Genomic DNA, 16,449 nt, shown 5'->3' with positions numbered 1-16,449 from the left:
AAACTTTGGGTTAAAGTTATAAACTACCAATTAAATGCCTAGCAACTTTAGAACTAACAGTATAGGCTAATTGGTACACAGAAATGTTATATACAATTTCTTAGGGTTGGTATCAACTGTTGAAACACAATAACAAATCCTAATGGGCGTCGTTGAACACCTCGGTGTTCCTGCTGCTCGTTTGCCCCCTTCTGTTATATAAAAAAAAACCTAATGTTTTGCAATGTTTTTTTCGCAGTGTAAACTCACTTTAAAAATTTCTCTCTCTTTTGTCTCTTACTTCTTAATAATATTATAAATGCGAAAGTTTAGATAGATGGACGAATGGATAGTTGTTTGAAGGTAGCTCCGGAACGTGTCAACTTGATGAAATTTGGCACAGGTATAGAGCATAGTCCAGAAGAATACATAGGCTACTTATTGAGTTTTTTTATTCCGTTTATATACACATCTAAAATATAATGTTTGATTGCATATAAATTTACTGAGTGAATTAAACTTTCATGATACTAGTCCGAGTGGTCGGTGCGTTGCGGATGCATAAATCAGGGATATCCCACTTAGACTAGATATAACTTGGCCCATATAAAACGAGCACTAATATTCTCAACATTTTTACAAGATTTTACTCTCCTTCAAACTTAGATCTCGAGTAAAAGACGGTTTTCCTGAAAGTCCTACAAAATTCGTGCAAAAACGACAGAAGAGGAAGAAAACTATGAAAGAGCAAATGTATATCTGTATTGTATTATACTAGATTATACTAGAAATCTTAATTGTTAGCCTATGTGTTCTTCCGGACTATGTTCTATATGTATGCCAAATTTCACCGGGATCCGTTCAGCCTTTCAAGAGATACCTTCAAACAAACATCCATCTAAACATTCGCATTTATAATATTACTAAGATAAAATTTGTTTCATATCAATGTAATGGAACTCCTTTTTCGATACTGCCTACTTAACGACAGATCATTCATCTCGTGAAACTTTTACAGAATATCCCTCAGCAGCTATTTTATATATAACTTTAATTTACTCTGGTAAATTGTTGAACGGGAGCGTGAACGATGTTTATCACATCATCCGGGATCTCTCGAACGTGCCTCGATCTCAAGACGACGCGATCAGAATTAACAAGTCTTGTTATAATAAATATTTAAATTATCAAAGTTACAACAGTATAAATAGCATGATTAATATGAAAGGTTTTAACTATCTTTTTAAACTGTACCGTAGATTTAAATCAATTTTCATGAAATATAATTTAATAATTTATGTGCAATTGGGTTCCTAAAGAAGCGAGCTTATCACTATCTCAAAGGCCGGCAACGCATCTGCGGTTCCTCTGGTATTGCTGATGTCCATGGGCGTCGTTGAACACCTCGGTGTTCCCGCTGCTCGTTTGCCCCCTTCTGTTATATAAAAAAAATCTGTAAAAAAATTCTAATTATTGAATGAAACATTCGGACATAATATTTTAATCTTCTCTTTTTTGAAGTTAATGTAGTTATTTTATTTATTATTTTCAAAACTATACATAATTTCAAAATTATACATACACTAAAAAATGTAAGCTTATTTTTATGTGGAATAACCAACTATAAATTGCAAATATAACACGGTGTTACGAAATTTTCGCAATGACTTTTGAGGTATAAAATAAATACCATTCATGCACTAAAAAAACTTGCAACATTTTCAGCCGAAACTTGTTTCACGAATACGTTGCGTGCTCAATGCGGTAGACAATGCGTATACATTTTTTACAGCTGCTACTGATCTAGTTTTTTATACATTTTTTACATCGCACTTACTCGGTCGGTAAAAAAAAGCTTATTAAGTTGACGGAAATTACGTTATAATTTTTTTTATACTTAGAGTAATGTAGATATCGTGGAAATCACGTCACGTCTATGACTTTATCGAACTCTAGTCGTCTACCACGACTGCGTCCACGCGGTGATGAAAAAAACGTAATTAGTAGTCTATGTGTTATTCCAGATTATGTTCTACATCTATGGCAAGTTTCATCAAGATCCATACAGCCGTTGTAGAAATACTTTCAAACAAACATCCATCCATCTATAGCTTCGCATTTATTATATTAGTAAGATTTCTTCACAAAAATAGCAAATTCATACGACAATGTTCATCTCTTCTTTAGTTTTTTTTTTATGTTTGATGAGCCAGCGTTTGACCACGATCCCACCTGTGTTAGTGGTGATTTAGTCGAAAGATGGTACGCGCTAGCTTAGTAAGTGCCTATTCACTCTACTTTTGAAGGTCCCAACATCATATTTGGACGGAAAAACAGAGGATGGCACCTTCTTATATTTCCACAGACCTTAATAAGTTTGTCGCACTATACGATTGTCTAAATCATTAATATAAAGTGGGACGTCAACCGTAATTCATTATAACAAACACTTTGTTAAAGACAACGCCTTATCCTTTTACTCATTGTCTAAGAATAGCGTGGAAGAAGAAACACGCTACAGCTAGTTGGCTCAATGTCGGCAATGAATGACCACCTCTCCATTGTGTCATAGACAAGGGTATCAGTTACTCGGATCGTATGCAACCGCAAATTATACAGAACTGTCACAATGACTCATGAAAACATTTTAGCTTCAATATAAAATTCATACAAAATTGAGAACTTACTTATCTACTCCGCTGGCGCATAGACCCAAAGTGGGTCTTGGCCTCCGACACAAGAAATCAAAATTGAGAACCTCCTTTAGAATTAATCTACACAAACCGTATATACCGTAGGTTTCTGAGACCAAAATCTCCGTTTAAGACTTATTGTTAAATCTGTTTTGTCAAAGATAATGGCAGGGATGACAATATGTTTTATACAGACATTTTAGTCCCAGAAACCCACGGTTTGTGACTTTTAGACTGTGAATACGGCGTATTTATCAATATCATACCAATCACAGAAAGAATTTGATAGTCGAATAACCGATGGTTTCTGAGACCAATTTCTGTATAAAACATATTGTCACTCCTGTCATAATCTTTGACGAAACAGAGAAAAAAAATTGTTTTAAATGGGATTTTGTCTCAGAAACTCATGGTAATAGATGTGTGAAACAACATACGTTAGGTTTGTTCGCAATTTAGTAAACACGTAGTCAGACGACACCGCCCATACAGTGCGCATACTCCTAGCCCTATGCGGACAGTTTGCATTAAAATTCGAATCACGTCTCCCAGTCTTAGATGCAGAATTTCAATATTGAAGTCGATAAAGTATCTTGTAAGTTTTTATTTTAGTTTGAAATGAGTGTTGTATGTAAAACATGCAAACTACAGCTTCTACGGTAGAAGAGAAAAAAGTAATTTAACTAAGGAAACAAACTCAAGTAAATATAGCAAGACCAGCAAATAAAGACCTTTCTCATCTGATCTGATCTTTAACTTCTATGAATATGATTCTTACGGTGATGACAACATCGTGAAGGAACCTGCTTATATCTGAGAAGTAATTCAAAGACATGTTTAAAGTCAACCCGCACTGGGCCAGCGTGGTTGACTATGGCCTAGTCACCTAAGGGTAGCCTCCGAACCCCTCAGTGGGAACGAGCTGATGATAATGAAATTATTAACTCAAAAACAGTGAAAGAAATCATTTCACTTCCCACTAGATCCGTATGATTTTTGACATAAATGTTATGTAAGCGTCAAATAATATTTTACCGGTGCTCAGAATATAAACCTTCCCGATTGTATAAGTTTTAAAAAAAAATAATTAATCAACTGGATATCACTCTAATAACAATAGATTTGTTACAGTCAGGATCACCTAAAATTCACAATCGTATTCGGGACAAATCCGTTACTAAAAGCAACAAGCTTGGTCACCGTGTATTGACGTCCGCGACTTCCTTATCAAGCCGTTCGATGATACACGAGCCGTTCGCTCCAACATTGAAAGTGACAATGGACCGTACGCCTCGAATGACAACGACCGCCATTCTAAATGAATCGTATTACTGAATCAAAGGACTCGAGAATTGATAAAAAATGGCCTCCACTTAGGGTGCTGTTGCACTGAAATGATGACGCAAACGTAATGCAAAACATTGGGCAATGAGTACTTTTTCTCATGAAATATACTTATCATTTACTGTAAATATTTACTGATAAAATAACGAATATTTTCGGGTTAATCTGATTTACACTAAAGTTATTTCAAATAATGTCTATATGCAGTAAATGCGAGTCCACTGCTTTCAACTTGTACGATTATTTGGATTATTTCCACTTTCTTACTTGTAGACAATTGCTAGACATGTTTGTGTAAAATAACACTTGAATGATGGTTTCTGAATCTATATCTCTATATAAAACATATTGTTATTATCTTTGTCAAAACAGAGAAATCTATATATATAAAAGAAAGTCGTGTTAGTTACACTATTTATAACTCAAGAAAGGCTTTACAGATATGTCTGAAAATTAGTGAGGAGGTAGTTCATTTTTTTTTCGAATTTATGCCTTGAACAGCTGCTTTTTATTTAACTTACTAATATTATAAATGCGAATGTTTAGATGTGATGTGGATGAATGGATGGGTGGGCTTCACTAATTAAGTTTTTTTATATATCCACGCAGACGGAGTCGCGGGCGACAGCTAGTATGTTTTAAAGAGAGATTTTGTTCTCAAAAACACACGGTTAGTAGTTTAGCATATCCTTTGATAGTAAATCGGATTTACTTATATTTACATATTGCAGATGTTTACACGATCATAGGAAAGTTTTACAACACTATAAAACAAGACAGGAACGTAGTTTACACACGGCAGGAAGTGGAAACGTGAGCAATTATACTGTGACAGAAAATCGATTCGTTGATAGCTTCGCCTCGCCTTGCGGTATACCAATTTGGCAATGTGTTTCCAAAGTGGCAATGACCGATAGAATAACGTAAGAATCATAGATCTTATAGTACGCTAGCTGTCGCCCGCGACTCCACCCGCGTAACATACTAGCCTATGTATTCTTCCAGGCTATGTTCTATATGTATGAAAAATTCCGTCGACATCCGTTCAGCCGTTTTGAACATACCTTCAATAAAACATACATCCATCTAAACATTCGCGTTTATAATATTAGTAAGATGGAACTTTTTAACTAAAAACATAACTTTGTATAATATTTTTATCAATTCCTACAAAAGTTTAAACATAAAAGCACACTTTTATCAATGAATTTATGTTTATTATAATACATAAATATAACGTACAGTCACACGGACATGCAATATTATTAAATATTTATATAGGACAAGGAGATCGCTTACTCAATTTGATGCCAATTGTATCGTGTGATTCATTTGACCCGTGTTATTTTTATTATGTAGGAATCTTTATTCAATTACCAACAAGTAATATGAATCTTATTCTCAAAGCAATAAGGATACTTCAGCCTGGAACAAAAAGATATAAGCAGAGTTGAACATTTTCTATTTCTCGTGTCTTCCGGATAACCTACCAAAGTATATCTGTCCAGTGGTTTGTAGTTATAAACGAATGAAAGGTACATAAACTTATAGGGTTGTTTATAGAAGTTAGAGCCATTAAGAAAAATCTTTATGATTTAAATAACGTTTTAAGTTATTTACCCGATAAACACGTCACGAGCGAGATAAATATTGTCTTATCATCGCCTATGAGAATTATAACCTGATAAATTTTATATTTCTCGCAATAGCGGTGGTATGAAACCAAATATTACCAAATAGTTACGACTTAGGGGCCTTCAAGGAAAGAGCGTACACCTTCCTTAAAGGCCGGCAACGCTTATGCGGTTCCTCTGGCGTTGCGGATGTCCATGGGCGTCGGATCAAATCATATTAGGGGATTCGTTGTTCGTTTGCCCCCTTCTCAAAAAAATGATGTTACTAGCAACTTGTTTTCTTTACTAACAATAATAGAAATACGAAGGACTGAAACCGTTTTTGCACACAGTAGCGACGAAGTAGTCAAAGAATTAAATTTACTAACCACAGATTGAATAGCGCAGACTAGCGATATGTAAGTGTAACCTGAATATTGCTAGAAAAAAATGTATACCTTTGTTTTGTCATTTTCAAACTGTGGGTTCGGAATTAACCTAAATATTCTGTATTTTTTAGGCCGACATGGCTACCCTGTCGAGAATCTGGCGACCCGAATATACATCCGTGTGTACACCAGTTTTATTGTGCCATAAATCTCGCTCGATGTTTGGCCAAACATAACATAGACTACCTAAAACTTCCGCGTTCCCACTAACAATATGCACAGGATGCCTTTTATTACGCTCCTAGGCAAATGTGTTTTATATTTACAGCGAAAAATATGACTAACGTTACTTTTTATAGAAATACTAGCTGTCGCCCGCAACTCTATCCGCGCAGATTTATACATAAGTATTAGCCTATGTGTTCTTCCAGACTATGTTCTATAGTATACCATATTTCATTGAGATCCGTTCAGTCATTCTGAAGATACCTTCAAACACACATCTATCCAAACATCCGCATTTATTATATAATATTAGTAACAAATAATAACTAAAACGTAATTATTATTGGAGCGCATAAAACGTTGTATTATGAACTATAATTTCTTTATCTTACTTCTTACTAATATTAAAAATGCGAATGTTTAGATGGATGTATAATTGTTTGAAGGAATCTCCGGAACAGCTCAAGGGATTTTGATGAAATTTGGCAAACATATAGAACATATAGGCTACTTATTAAGATTTTTTATTTCCGCGCGGACGTAGTCGCGGGCGATAGCTAATATCAATATAATTTATGAAACGGAAGCGATATGGAGACCTGATTAGCGTTAGGAGAAATGTGTGTCAACGTACCTAAATATATAGTGACCTATTGCGTATTCCGTGAATTTGTAACTGTATTCCAAAACGTGAGTCGTATACAAACGGAATGGACGATTTCATTCTACAAACAAAGCGAGAAGTTAAAGCTATGAATTGTTGATGTTATTTAGAAGACAAAAGTGAAGATGACAAGTTAACACTAGTTAACTTGCAAAGAGTTTTTTCAATTAAGTCATCTGAAGTTATTAGACATTAGCAGAGACAACTACAGGCTTTTGTATAAGTTATTATAAAAAGTAAAAGAGAAAGAGATAGAAATATATCTAGGTATAAGGAAACTTTCCTCTTTTATTTCTAAACCCTAACGATTGATGTTGGGTTATGTCCTTACACTATTTTTTTTAAATACAGGATCTTTCTAGATTGTAATACTGATTTTAATAAACTTTTAATATTGTTTAGTTATTTATAAGTCAATCCCAAACAAAAATACACACGACTACATATAGATAATCTATATTAAAACACTTAATTCTCATTTCCAGAAAACTAGTCGCTCAGTTCAGTCGTGAGGAGACATCACTGCTCGTCCTGCGTGTTATGGTAGGTCTTATAATCCTGTACGATTGGGTGCATCCCTCAGGGGCTTTCTGTCGCTCCTCATCCGTTGACGTCAAGGGCTGCGTCAAATTCCTTCAGCAACAACCACCGGCGAAAGCGGAGCCGTTGCTGAATGCACTTCGGTACACGACTAAGCATCTCAACCATCAGTCCACGCCGAAGAATATCAGGGCCCTGCTAGCGGCGTGAGGACACCATTCAAGCCTTGCATGTTGCTGTGGGGACTGATTCGACAATAACCTGTGGGGATTTCTCGTCGCCATTTTACGTTGCTCTTAGACGGGTCTGTTTATTGTAGACCAATTTACTACTTTACATTCTTTTCGAAAATATTTAGATTCTTCTCCTTTAAACATGACAGTAAATTTAACAAAAATCTCTGTAGATGAGTGGCCTTTATTATATTATACAAATAGTTGTGAGTTCCTAAAAAGGAACTTTAGTATATAAAACTCCTTAAAAGAATCAAAATTTATAAGATTTTCTATTAGACAAAAATTTCATTAAAAAAATAAAGCAATTCAAAAAAGTTTGCAGAACGAAAAATTAATGTGGTAAATTAAAGGAAATACGGCTTTACATACGGTGAACTGATTCCTTATCAGGAAATCGAACAGATAAAACATTCACATAAAATATGTCTCATTTTTTGCAAAAAGAGAAAAAGAGATAACAAATCTTTTGATTCCGATAGCGTCCTCAACATTTGGTCTACAATAAACAGACATTGCTTAGTTAAATTAGCAATAGACATAAGATAATCTAGAAATTAAATACATTGTTTAATAAAAACGTTTTCCTACCAAAATACTACTAGAATACTACGCTTAGTTTCAGAACCGTTAATGTGGGTTTCCACTGTTAAAAGAACGTATTATCGAGATGATCTGTTTTAAACTCTTGCAGTGGAAATTCACGGTTAAATTTAATACTTCCATTTCATCCATTAAGTATGTATAAGTGATTGTGAGATTGATATTAAAGATTTGATTGTAAATATATAGCACAATGTAAGTTAATATATATAATAAAAAAAATCCTGTTTAAAAAGTTAAAAATGTCAACAATTTTCAAAAATAACATAACATATTCAACACTACCAAGAAATTATTTCATAATAACGATACTTACATTTAAATGTAGTTCCAAAAATATAAACAATATTAAAAAAAAATATTTTTGTGGGTAGTTTTAACTTATTATAAAAATAAGATCGTAACTTACATTGTGTTAACTAAAATAGATAGCAAAAGTAAAAATATATTAAAATATATAAATTATATGAGATAGAATTCAATACATATAGATTATATTTATGATACGAATCCGCTTTAAAAGCAAAATCCTTTCCCTGCATACGTTTATTTGTGAGAAATCTTTCCCTTACCCCCACTCATGTGCAAGGTTAGTAAATGTGTGTCAAACTCAATCAAAATCAACGAGTCAAATTGCAAATTGTAAACTAGTATAAACCTATTAAATCCTAAGAGACTATTAAGAAATTTATAATAATCTAGAAGTATTATTAACTATATCGAGATATGAAATAACTAAAATACTTCTGACGAGTCTTTGTTAAGACAAAATAACAGAAGTTTGTTGTTAGTTAAACCATAGGATACAAGATTATTCTGCCTTAACTTCTTTAATAATTTGCACTTATTATTAATTCATCTCACTATTGTTGTATTCTTTGATACACTTTTTAATCTATATTCATATTTTAGTCTTATCTTTAACTTTAAAATGCTTAGTCAAACAAGGATATCTGGTCCCCTGAAAGACACTGCTACTGTAGTTAGTACACAAAAGAAAATATGACAAGCCAGCTTCTGAACGACAGGAGCTGACATTTTTTTATATTGACAGGTTGGCGTTAGTGAGCTGTCATAATTTAGTTCTTATTACCCCCGAGTCAAATAACCTTGTCGGTCTACATTTAGGTCAATCGAGGATAAAGTTCTGTCAGAAAATTTGTTAAAATTACATGGACATGAAAAAAAACAATACAGCTACAGTACAAACATGATCTTGACACTGTGACATTGACAGGATGGCGTTAGTTAGCCGTCATTATTTAGTTTGACTTATGCCCACCTGTACAGATATCCTTGTCGGTCTATATATCCTTAAGGGAATGTCATTTAACGTTGTTCATATACAAATATTTCACAATTGTTAATATATTAATTAAGTAGACAATTGTGTCATATGTTATTGTTGCCCTATTATGACATCGTTATGACATTATTATGACAAGATTAAAGCAGTATTGAGGATCGTTATTGATACTTTTTCAAAACTCAATCAATATGTGTTCTAAAAGTTTGCAAAAATTTATAGCATTTTAATTATGAAATTCAATCGAAAGAGTTTTTTTTTAAGAAAATGAGGCTTAAAATATACCAAATTATAATATAATGTGAAATCCTTTCGATAAATTTAATATTGACTTGTTATATGATTACCACTGCCTTCGACCTATTTATGCGATTTTGAATGGAATTTTTATATAATGTTTTATTAACTGTGTATAATTTAAAACTTATAATAATAATTGATAAATAATATTATATTAGTTATTTGAGATTGAAATAACTTAACTTAGTGGTTAAGTTAGAATGAACAGCCGCTTTATGCGCACAAAGTTAAATCAATCTGGTTTAAATATGAAATCGTAAACTATTTTAATTGATTCGATTTTTGTTTTGTCTTCCATTTTTAAATAATAATATTAAATACAGATTGAATACAGAACTCTTCAATAAAAAAAGATCGATGTTATTTTTGTTCCTTTTTCATCTGTCCAAATTCTAGAATTTTCGGAAAAGTTTAAAAAAATAATTTTTAAATGTTTCTCCTATGAATATTCGAATTTAATTGTCGTTTCCATACACTTTTGCACAATAATACTTTAGGGTTTAGATGTTTAATGTATCTTTTAGTGAATTTAGTATGGTTAGAAAATGTATCGATTGCACAGTTGGCACAAAATTATAGGTTATTTATAGATTAGGTAATTTTAATCTCGTTGATATATCTTCATAATTTTAACAATGGCTGTTGATTTCACTGTCAATCTCTACTTATTATTCTTCAAGTTGCATTTACATACGATTAGATAATAAACTTGGATTAATATAACGATTTGACAGCTACGAAATATTCCATTACATGCAAAAAATGTCAACTGTTTAAGTTCAAATGTTTGACTTAAAAACATAAAAATATTTTTAAAAACTTGTTAAACTAATTAGTAAAACGGAACGTAAATGTGCATGGAATATTTCAGAGTTGCCATCTTCGTTATAAAAACTAAATATAAATAATGAATTGTAATAAATAAATCCGAAACCCAACACTGCCCAAAGACATGTCTATTTTTGTAAACAACATTTAAAAAAAAATGTTTTAATGTCCTGGTATTTGGATTAAACACTCCAAGCCGAGTCTAAAATTATGTTTAAATGGACAAAAGTGATAATACACTAGAGGAACTTTGGCTTTATAATTGTAGCGATTTAGAATGCGTTGAAAAAGTTACTTGTAGTCAATATTAGTCAAAAGCACAATTATTACATTCATTTATTATATTATTTAAAATTAAAAAGTATATTTAAAGTATACACTTGGGATAATATCACATAGTTTGAAGAAATTTAAAGAATTGACAGAAAAATTCTATTGTTTTTTTTATGAAGTGACCGCTTCCCATAGACATACGCAATTGCATATGCGTTGCCTAGCTTCAATCAACATAGGAGAGGATGCATAGAAAGAAAATATTTTCCCTTTGCATGCATCCTTTCATCTGTAAAGTCTACTTCCACTTCCCATCTTTTCCTTATAAGAAAATGAGTGTGACAGAAAAAAGGACTAAAATTAGGCCTCCGGGACGCAATTGATTTCTAACATCAATTGTACTATTTTAAAATAATTAGTAATCTTATGTAGGAACTTGACAACTGTCAACTGATACCAGCACCACCTTAAAACTAAAAGTAATCAGTTTATCTCCATTATTTAACTTCACATTTGAGTAAATTTAAGATGTTTTCCTAAGTGTATACTTAAAAGTGTTATAGTAAAATTTTGTATACTTTTTTTTTAATTAAAAATTTACTTCGTATAGAAAAAAAAATGTTAAACCTATATTACCAATATTTAATAACATCCTCGGTTATAGGTCATGCAAATGACCTATTGCATGTTATAATTTATTTATTGTATATAAAAAATACACCAAAGTTATAAAATAATAAAACTTTAATCTCTAATAAATTGTGTTTTATTTATTAAATAAATTTACAAAAACATTTAATACTTATATAATATTTACAAAAGTTTGATATGCTTGCCAATCAATTATTTGCAGGTCTCGGCTTTAGAATTAACTTGCCAGTTTCGTCACAGGACATGTTGAAATCATTTAAAACGGAACGAGTGCGAGCTGTAATTATACTGGGCGCTATCACCTTCCTATGCACGCCCAACATGAACAGCAGTACTGGAAATAATACATAAATTATTGAAACAATGCTAAGAATCAATTAAGTCAATGAAAAGTAATAGTACTCAGATGTGGGGAATTCCACACTACTCTACATAAAAGGCCTAATTCTAAACAAATTTGACAAAACTAGCATAAAACATGTGTTTACAAACTTAACCCATTCTGTGCCGCAAAATCACTTTGCAAGTTCATTTCAAAATGAAATTTTATAGCATTGAATGTATTAATCATATGCATTCATGATAACAACAAAACCCGTACATGCCCTGTATTTATATAGACTTACTACTACTACTACTAAACATTAAGTTTATACTGTTAAGAATAAAATCAGACATTGAGCCGGTGTATTGGCGCAGCACTAGCCTTATTGAAATGTCAACATTTATGTCTCCTCACTAATCAATTTGACACTTGACTTTGTAACGAATGTGATCATGCATCTAACTAATAATGACTAAATGTACCTATAATTATGAAAAAGATAGTCACCTAAGAAAGTAGATGTAAATGCAAAGAATGGATGGTTCCACAGCGATTGTGTCAGAGATACCACAGGTGTTAGAGGATCTGTCAACCAGTGCCATGCTGCTATCGCTGTGCAGATAGACACAACCGCTAACAAAACTGAAATAAGATTACAGAGAGACATTAAGGAAGGAACATAACAATTATTATATCCATACATCTATCTTTGCACCATGAGAATAATTATTTCAAACTAACCTGACTACAATCATTTGCATGATTTTACACACATCAACAAATTTAAGAATGGTTGTAAAATATTTACGATGAGATAACATGAAAAATTACTTGTACTTACTAAGATTCCACTAATTATGTACTCAAGTGAAAACGGGTTTTGCTATTTATTTCTTTATTAAGATATGTGCTTACTATTCAAATTTTAACAATTTTATTCACTTATTTAGCATTCCAGAACATTCAAAATATAATGCCACAATCTTTTTATTCATACAGAATATGAGAACAATTTTTATTGATAAAAAAAACTCATTAAAATATAACTTACAAAGACTGTTATAAAAACAATTATGTTTAAGAAAAAACCACATAGTTATTATATATAAGGCTTTATTCCTTGAAAATGTTTAGTTATTTTTGAAGTAGCATAGTACACACAAGTTAATAAGTGAATATTTTGAAGAACAATCTCTATTTGGTACATATTTATCTTTATTGATAATTTATTTGTGACTTTTTTGTGTCTGACCTTTTTTAAGTTTTAAAATCGAATAAAAACAACAAGGTAGTTAGCAGTTACCACACAATTGTAAAGTGTAATAATATAGGCAATGAATTGTATGTTGCTACTTACTTCTCCATCTCATAGTGGCAGGTTGAAGGCATGCTATAACTTCTGTTAGCCGACGTTCGAACGCCTTCAAGTCTGTAAGAGCATCTAACACATCAATCATTTATGTGAATGTAGATGTTAGTAATATCGATAAAGATATCCGTTTAGGTTTAAAATTAATACAAATCTTTACCTTAATTTATGTGAAATTAATTTATGTTAAATTATAAATACAAAATCACAATAACGAATTCAACTTACCATCGCAAGCAGTTTGTTCTAGTGACATTTTAATAGAAAATATCTCGTTAACCAGTCTTTATTTAATTATACACTTGTGAAAAACATATTTATTTTCAAGTTAATGTTTTTCGAAATATTGGTTGATATAAAGTTGACAATGACGTTCATTTAATGTCAAAACAAAATCGTTAGTGTGACCAGTCAATTCAGCTGCCCACTCAAAATAAGTAGTAAGCTTTTACTCAAATGATTAGATTGCGAATTACGATTATTATCAACGCTATTGAGTTATTGATTATGTGATAAAATTTAATGTTAAGAAAAATAGCGATAAACACTCGTCGCATTATTCGCTTCGCTTTTCACGACGCTTTTAGTCGCTATCCCGATACGAAATAACACTTCCTATCTCTACTGCCATTTCCTGCTTGCTCTAATTCGATTGACGTGATACATTTATACTGTCAAAGTACAAAGGTCAATAGAAAGTTTACAGGTATTAAAACTTTAACTTTTTTATTATATTAACTTTAAATAACTTTTTCTCTATGGTCAAAGTGCTATTTTTCGTTACGTTTAATTAATATCTTATTAATTCAAATTAAACATACAATGCCGATGTGTAAATATTCATCCGCGTGCCGACTAAAAGTAGTATTTTTTATGTTAAGTATTCTTGTTAATAATATACTAAGTTTTTTACAGATAAATTAAATATTCCTGTACGTTTTATTAATTATACAAAGAATAAAGTTCTTATATTAATCAAATTACAAACTCCAAAAATGAAAAAGACACAGTACCATTCACAAATTGACAAAAAAAATTCTGATATCTATAAAAATGTATTCTTTACAGGATGCTTTTTGCAAGACTTTTAGTAAACAGTGCGAAAGTTTTGGTCCCTAACGTTAGGACCATGGCATCACAGGGTGGACCTTTGGTCGATTTGGCTGTTGACAAAGACGGTATAGCTGTGTTAACTATGAACAGAGCACCTGTTAATAGTCTAAACCTAGAACTGCTACAAGAAATCAGTAAATCATTGGATGAAGTAGCAAAAAACAAAACAAAAGCAATGATTCTTACTTCTGTAAGTATTAATAACATTTAAAAATAATAGCTAGAAAAAAAAAATAGATTTTTATATTTTTGTTATGCATACACTCAAAAAGTACTGTTCATTTTTTACATTAATATAGTTAATATAATTTTCAGGCCTCACCAACAGTATTTTCAGCAGGATTAGATATAATGGAAATGTATAAACCTGATTTAAAAAGGGCGGAGCAATTTTGGACAACACTACAAGATGTATGGTTAAAATTATTCGGTTCCAATTTTATTACCGCTGCTGCTATTAATGTGAGTAATTTAAATTAAAAACTATTATCATTATTCCATCCTATTGAACTTGAAATAAAATATTGCTACAAAACTAACTTTAGTTTGAAGAAGCACATATATATGTCTATCAGTTCTATACACATGTATTATCTTTCAATTTATTACCTTAATACAGAGAAGACTATGAGAAAATTGCTATAAGTTATAATTTAAATAATATTCAATTATATATTAAACAAGTTGTGAATTAAGCAAAAAACTGAATTATTAGTAGTAGTATTAGTAGCCTATGTGTTATTCCAGATTATGTTCTTGTATATTCCATTGAGCCTCCTGAAGATTCCTTCAAACAAATATCCATCCATCCACTCATCTAAACATTCTCTAGAATATATATTTATTTATTACAGGGCCATGCACCTGCTGGTGGTTGTCTCTTATCTATGTCCTGTGAATACAGGGCTATGGTGAGTGGTAAATATGCTATAGGTCTGAATGAGACAGCCCTAGGTATTATTGCTCCAACTTGGTTTATGGATACAATGTGTCATACAATACCAATAAGACAAGCGGAATATGCATTAACTACTGCTAAAATGTTCTCAGTGGAAGAAGCACTTAAGGTTAGTCTTGTGTATTTCTGATTAATATCGTACAAATAATTATTATAAGACACAGGTAAAAGATTAAGTTTCTATAGAAATAGAGGTCGCGCTCGACTCTGTCCACGCAGGATTGAAAAAACACGTTATAGAGCTTATGTGTTCTTCCAGACTTCTATTTGTATACCAAATTTCATCGAGATCCCTCCAGCTGTTCTGGAGATACCTTCAAAGAATCCATCCATCCATCTAAACATTCTTATAATTTCTAGTTCTTTTCGTTAATATAATGGACTTAATAAGTAAATACTAGTTAATATTAACAAATAATTTACTATAGGAATAGCTCTTGTCATTGTTATTAATTTGATTTGTATGCAGGTTGGTCTAATTGATGAAGCAGCAGCAGACAAAGCAGATGCAATCGAGAAATGTAAACAGTTTATAAGGAAATTCGATAAAATCCCACCTCTAGCACGAGCTATCACCAAACAGAAGATACGCCAAGCACCATTGGCAAGATTACAGAAGAATAGACAACAAGATATTGAAGAATTCCTAGGTATTCTGAAAAACCCTCTAATCCAACAAGGTCTGGAAAAGTACATACAGGCATTGAAGCAAAAAGCTGCCAAATAAAATATATTAAATCTAAGTTTGTTTATATACATGTGTTATTTAGCTATAGGTATAATTTTTTATATTCATGTAAACTTTTGAATTATACAGTTTTTAAATGATTTATAATGTTATGTGATTAAATAAATAATTTTTATATTTTTTCTTTCGTTTTTTGTAATGAACAAACGCGAAGCAGATGTTTATACCTAATTCCCGCATAACTTTACATCTAAATTAAGAATCTTATTACTTTTCCCTCAATAAGATTCAAGAGCAATAATACATATAAAATATGTATTAATAAAAGGGTAAGCTCATTGCGACCCCTCTGACG

At 31.7% G+C, this 16,449-nt stretch overlaps 2 protein-coding genes across 3 annotated transcripts; one reads left to right on the top strand and one right to left on the bottom strand.

Moving 5' to 3' along the window:
- Positions 1-11,740: 11,740 nt before the first annotated feature.
- Positions 11,741-13,729, bottom strand: Cnep1r2 (CTD nuclear envelope phosphatase 1 regulatory subunit 2). Of its 2 annotated transcripts, none has more exons than XM_013317199.1 (4): positions 13,564-13,729; positions 13,324-13,407; positions 12,474-12,608; positions 11,741-11,975 (listed from the first exon to the last, which is right to left on the bottom strand). In XM_013317199.1, exons 1-4 carry the CDS (start codon positions 13,589-13,591, stop codon positions 11,830-11,832), a joined length of 393 nt encoding a protein of 130 aa, XP_013172653.1. In that variant the 5' UTR covers positions 13,592-13,729; the 3' UTR covers positions 11,741-11,829. The 2 variants fall into 2 exon arrangements, with proteins under 2 accessions (XP_013172653.1, XP_013172654.1); XM_013317200.1 differs by having other exon boundaries at positions 13,324-13,395; positions 13,564-13,726.
- Positions 13,730-14,019: 290 nt separating this feature from the next.
- Positions 14,020-16,238, top strand: LOC106121507 (enoyl-CoA delta isomerase 1, mitochondrial-like). The gene is given in 5 exon segments (NM_001311929.1): positions 14,020-14,041; positions 14,404-14,638; positions 14,764-14,910; positions 15,303-15,515; positions 15,876-16,238. Coding segments are annotated over 4 exon segments (726 nt in total). The 5' UTR covers positions 14,020-14,041; positions 14,404-14,530; the 3' UTR covers positions 16,134-16,238.
- The last annotated feature ends 211 nt before the right edge of the window (positions 16,239-16,449 follow it).

Source organism: Papilio xuthus, unplaced genomic scaffold (assembly GCF_000836235.2).
Source record: "Papilio xuthus unplaced genomic scaffold, Pxut_1.1 DF826945.1, whole genome shotgun sequence".
In the NCBI taxonomy this organism is placed as follows: Eukaryota; Metazoa; Arthropoda; class Insecta; order Lepidoptera; family Papilionidae; genus Papilio; species Papilio xuthus.
Note: the sequence above shows the minus strand (reverse complement) of the source record. Positions and strands in the feature narration are given on the sequence as shown.